Source organism: Penaeus chinensis, chromosome 31 (genome assembly GCF_019202785.1).
Source record: "Penaeus chinensis breed Huanghai No. 1 chromosome 31, ASM1920278v2, whole genome shotgun sequence".
NCBI lineage: Eukaryota > Metazoa > Arthropoda > Malacostraca > Decapoda > Penaeidae > Penaeus > Penaeus chinensis.
The window spans coordinates 14,275,596-14,280,595 of record NC_061849.1 but is presented as its reverse complement, the minus strand read 5'-3'; the positions used below and the strand labels follow the sequence as shown (position 1 = coordinate 14,280,595).

Sequence of the window (5,000 nt, the reverse complement as noted above, 5' to 3'; positions counted from 1 at the left end):
TTCCCCGGTCAGAGCCATTGAAATGAATATTTGATGAAAAAGCTACAACGTTTAGTTACTCAATTGGAAAATATGTGCTCAATATCCAGTAGTGCTAAACGTTTTGACAGTTCAAGCCGTACAGAATGAGTGGGGGGAGGCTCTGTTTCAATTCAGAGTGGATCATGACAACTGGAAGTGAATGTATACCTTTCTGTACCATCTTCTCAATTTTTCAGATGTTTTCAGAATATCCCAACAAGTCTTGAATAGCGTCCGCCAAGTTAGGTATATTAGGTTAGGTATGTCCTTGTAGATCTTTATCATGACTGCTAGGTGAGTTTTGACATTTTCCTGCTGTCTTTTCCCTGTCTTTCTTTTTTTTTTTTCCATTTCATGAACGGTCTCCTTGATTTTCGTTTTATCGGCGAACGTTGCTTTGGGTGTGTGAAAGGTGTTTTTAACTCAACAAGGGTAGATTCAGTTTAAAGGACTGCCCGTTGGCCTCAGAAATTTATTTGTAACCTTTATCTTAATAATTATAGTTCATAAAGTTTTAGAAGATTATCTGAAGTAGGCTAAACCATTAACCCTAAGAGATGTATGATTTTTTGTGTTTTTTTTTTCTAAAAACAAAGGTAGATGCTATTCTAAATTTCCCATAGCCAAGCATGTAAAGCCTTTATTTTTAGATGGACCTTAAAGACTTAAAAATTGTCCACCCCCTTACCAGCCTTTTATCAAAAGAAGTCCCTTCATTTAGTCAAACGAACAAGACCTCGATACTTGAAGAAAAAAAAACGTCATAGAAACTCCTGTCTTTTTTTTCTGTGCCGTATCAGAGCCTGACGTTGACGACTATGTTTAATTTCATGGTTGGACAAGGGAGTGTACGAAGGTGGTTTCTCGTTGCCATCTCTCTTCCCCTACGACACCCGCGTTTGACCTCTCAAGGCGATATGTCGTTTTCTCGCCGTGAGATCGGACTCGAGCCAGCAGTCGGAGCGAAGGCACCTTTACAACCGCCGCGACGGGGAATTGAACTCGGGACCACGAGGGTCGGAGTCCAGTGCTCTAACCACTGAACTATCACTTCCCATATGTATCTATCAATCCTCATTCTATCGTATCTCGGTAAGAAACACTTAAAATTTGAAAATCCTTGTATGTGCACATGGGCGCGCTTGCTTGCATGCGTGTGTGAGTGCACACACAAGGATTTTCTACTCCTACTCCACCAGTAATGCAGTTTACTCAGTTACTGCTACGTTAAATTCGTCCAATGATAATTTCCCCTCGCCATGCATGATGAGGGGCTGTCCCTGAGTTCGGCTCAGGGTCGGAAATGAGTTATACCCACTTTCAAATAATTAGACGAGTGTAGAATTACCTACGCGAATATTAACACCCGCGAAGAAGAATTAAGTAGTGTAAGAAGGGAGTAACCATCAACCCTCCTTGTACAATAAATACACTAGAACATTCAACATGGTCGCCAACGTCAGGCTCTGATACGGCTCAGAAAAAAAAACAACAATACTAGAATATATATGAATACACTTATTTGTGAAATAAAAGCCATCTGGATGATATACGTCTTCCTATACGCCTGGGTGTGCGTGTGTGTGTGTGTGTGTGTGTGCGTGCGTGCATGCGTGCGTGTGCGTGTGCGTGTGTGTGTATTCTCCTCATAAGGCCATTTACCTGGACTATATACTTACCAGGTATGTCGGAGTGACCTTTACTGAGTGCTGACCGGCCTTGATCACGTGACCTGAGATGGCGAAGCGATTCGATGACGTCATGTCCCGCCTGGGGACCGGCCGCTGGAACCTCCTGCACATCATCTCCCTCTCTTACTGTAAGTTGCAAATGCGGGGAAAGATCACAATTAATAAATAAACAAAAGAGGAAAAGGCCATTTGGACCTTGTTTTCAGTTTGGATCGAAATTCCGGGTTGACGTCGTTAGTCTCTGGCGCATCTTTTCCGCTCTCGTTTTCTTTTCACAACTTGCCACAGGGAAACATGTGTCTGAGTGTGTGTGCATATATATACATACATATATATATATATATATATATATATATATATATATATATATATATATATATAAATGTATATATATATATATATATATATATATATATATGTGTGTGTGTGTGTGTGTGTGTGTGTGTGCGTTTGTGTGTGTGTGTGTGTGTGGTGTGTGTGTGTGCTTGTTATATATGTATATATATAAGACAGTATAAGGAGGGGACGATACCTTTCCTGTAGAACCTACCGCGATCATATATCATAATATATAATACATTGGTACTCTCCCCTTCTCCTCGAGGCTTCTCTCTGACCACGTACCACACCCTGGGCGGCGCCTTCCTCGCCCCCCGAGTGGACTACACCTGCCGCCGGCCCGAGGGCGCCCACGACGCGACCGCCGCCCGCGCCGCCTCGACGCTGTTCATCCCCGCCGGCGACAACACCTCGAAGGAGGCTAAGTAAGAGACACGGCTGGTGTTTTACGCCACTGTATGTTTAAAAGCAAAAAGAAGACAGACGGACGAAAGTATCAAAATCAGTCCCGTCACTCATCAGAGACGAACAGAACTCCATCTAACTAAACGCCTGCCCCCCTCCCCCTCTCCCCCAGACCCGAGTGCAGTTACTTCGTCCTGAGCTCGTCCTCGGGCCAGGTCGAGGAGGAGCCGTGCGCCGAGTGGGACTTCGACAACTCCACCTTCAGCTCCACCGTCGGCAGTGAGGTAGGCCTTTAACTAGACACAAAATTAATATCTTAAGGAACTCGAAACTTCACGACTTTGTTTCGTTTCTGTGATGAGTGTTCAATTTTAATTGTTTGCCCAGGTTACTGTGTTTGTGTTCGTAACTACATACATATACATATATAGATAGATATATTGATAGATTGGTAGGCAAATATATGGATAGATAGAGAAAGAGACAGAGACAGGCAGACAGACAGACAGACGGACAGACGAACAGACGGACAGACAGACAGACAGACGGACGGACAGACAGACAGACAGACAGACAGACAGAGGGACAGACAGACGGACAGACAGACAGACAGACAGACGGACAGACAGACAGACAGACAGACAGACAGACAGACAGACGTACAGACGGACAGACAGACAAACAGACAGACAGACAGACGGGCGGACAGACAGACAGACAGACGGACAGACAGACAGACAGACGTACAGACGGACAGACAGACAAACAGACAGACAGACAGACAGACAGACGGGCGGACAGACAGACAGACAGACAGACGGACAGACAGACAGACAGACGGACAGACAGACAGACAGACAGACAGACGGACAGACAGACAGACAGACGGGCGGACAGACAGACAGACAGACGGACAGACAGACAGACAGACAGACAGACGGACAGACGGACAGGCGGACAGACACACACACACACACAGACGGACAGATGGACAGACAGACAGACAGACAGACAGACGGACGGACAGACATTCATCAACATTCATATTCAAGAATTTCACAAGCACAGGGAAAAGAGACATGGACATGAATATGCAGAATGTAAGTCATATGTATCCACTACAGTTCCAGCTTGCCTGCGGCTGGGAGTACCTCCGCTCGATAGACAGACAGACGGACAGACGGACAGACAGACAGACAGACGAACAGACAGACAGACAGACGGACGGACGGACGGACGGACGGACGGACGGACGGACGGACGGACGGACAGACAGACAGACAGACATACAGACAGACGGACAGACAGAAGGACAGACAGACGGGCGGACAGACAGACAGACAGACAGACAGACAGACAGACAGACAGACGGACGGACGGACAGACATTCATCAACATTCATATTCAAGAATTTCACAAGCACAGGGAAAGAGAGACATGGACACGAATATGCAGATTGTAAGTCATATGTATCCACTACAGTTCCAGCTTGCCTGCGGCTGGGAGTACCTCCGCTCGACGTACCAGAGCATCTACATGTTCGGCGTCACGATCGGGGCGCCGTTTAACGGGGTTCTGGCCGACAGGTAAGCGGCTCTCGTTTGGAACTGCCAGGTGGGCGGGTCTGGGTTTACTCTGTGTATATGTGTGTGTGTGTGTGTGTGTGTGTGTGTGTGTGTGTGTGTGTGTGTGTGTGTGTGTGTGTGTGTGTGTGTGTGTGTGTATGTGTATGTGTGTGTGTGTGTGGTCATACAGACGTTCACAATTCTTGTCACAATACCCTGCGTCAAAATGGAAACTTAAGAACGGTCGAAAAAATGTAATAAATGGACAATATCGCAAACTGTATGGTAATTTTGACTAACTGGCAACTACAAATTCACCGGTATGTAGTTTTGTGTACTTAACCACATACCTAATTATTTTTTGAATAACGCGTATAGGTCAGAAGCTCATCAAAAGGCGACAAGTAAATGACATTTTGGTTAAACTTATTTGTTTTTACAAGCCATATCACAGCAAGAATTCTGGAAATCAAATTCAGGTTTACAGTTTGTATGCCTTATTTTGTCTTTTAATATGATAAATTGCAATAATCTTAATTCAGATTATAAAATAACTGTTTAAAAGCCGTAACCAAAGCTTGACTGTTTTAAGAAGCAGAGTTATATTTTGAATATTAGAAAGTGTCTTTTCGTATATACATATATTTGGTCTGTTATTCATAACTTTTAACCGTTTTAAGAAACCGGTTTTATTTTGATTATTAGAAAGTGTATTTTGTGTGTGTGTGTGTGTATATATATATATATATATTTATATATATAAATGTGTGTGTGTGTGTGTGTGTGTGTGTGTGTGTGTGTGTATGTGTTTGGTCTGTTTTCCATAGCCATACTCGCTCTTTCTATTCATACGGAAAAGGGAAATGTAATGCCAGCAGGCTTATATTGCACAAGGAGTACCAGACTGGGGCCACAATAACTTAAAACAACTCTTGGTTCAACAGGTACGGGCGGAAGGTGACCGTGGGCGTGGGTTTCG

General features: G+C 44.3%; 1 protein-coding gene across 1 annotated transcript in view; it reads left to right on the top strand.

Annotated features, from left to right (window-relative positions):
- Nucleotides 1-5,000, top strand: part of LOC125042052 (solute carrier family 22 member 20-like) — a 10,124-nt gene that overhangs the window by 1,016 nt on the left and 4,108 nt on the right. Inside the window, exons 2-6 of the mRNA XM_047637515.1 lie at nt 1,704-1,840; nt 2,317-2,476; nt 2,629-2,740; nt 3,939-4,042; nt 4,966-5,000. The exon at nt 4,966-5,000 is cut by the window's right edge and continues 117 nt beyond it. Coding sequence (XP_047493471.1) covers nt 1,759-1,840; nt 2,317-2,476; nt 2,629-2,740; nt 3,939-4,042; nt 4,966-5,000 — 493 coding nt within the window. The 5' untranslated portion in view covers nt 1,704-1,758. The remainder of the gene's footprint in view (nt 1-1,703; nt 1,841-2,316; nt 2,477-2,628; nt 2,741-3,938; nt 4,043-4,965) is intronic.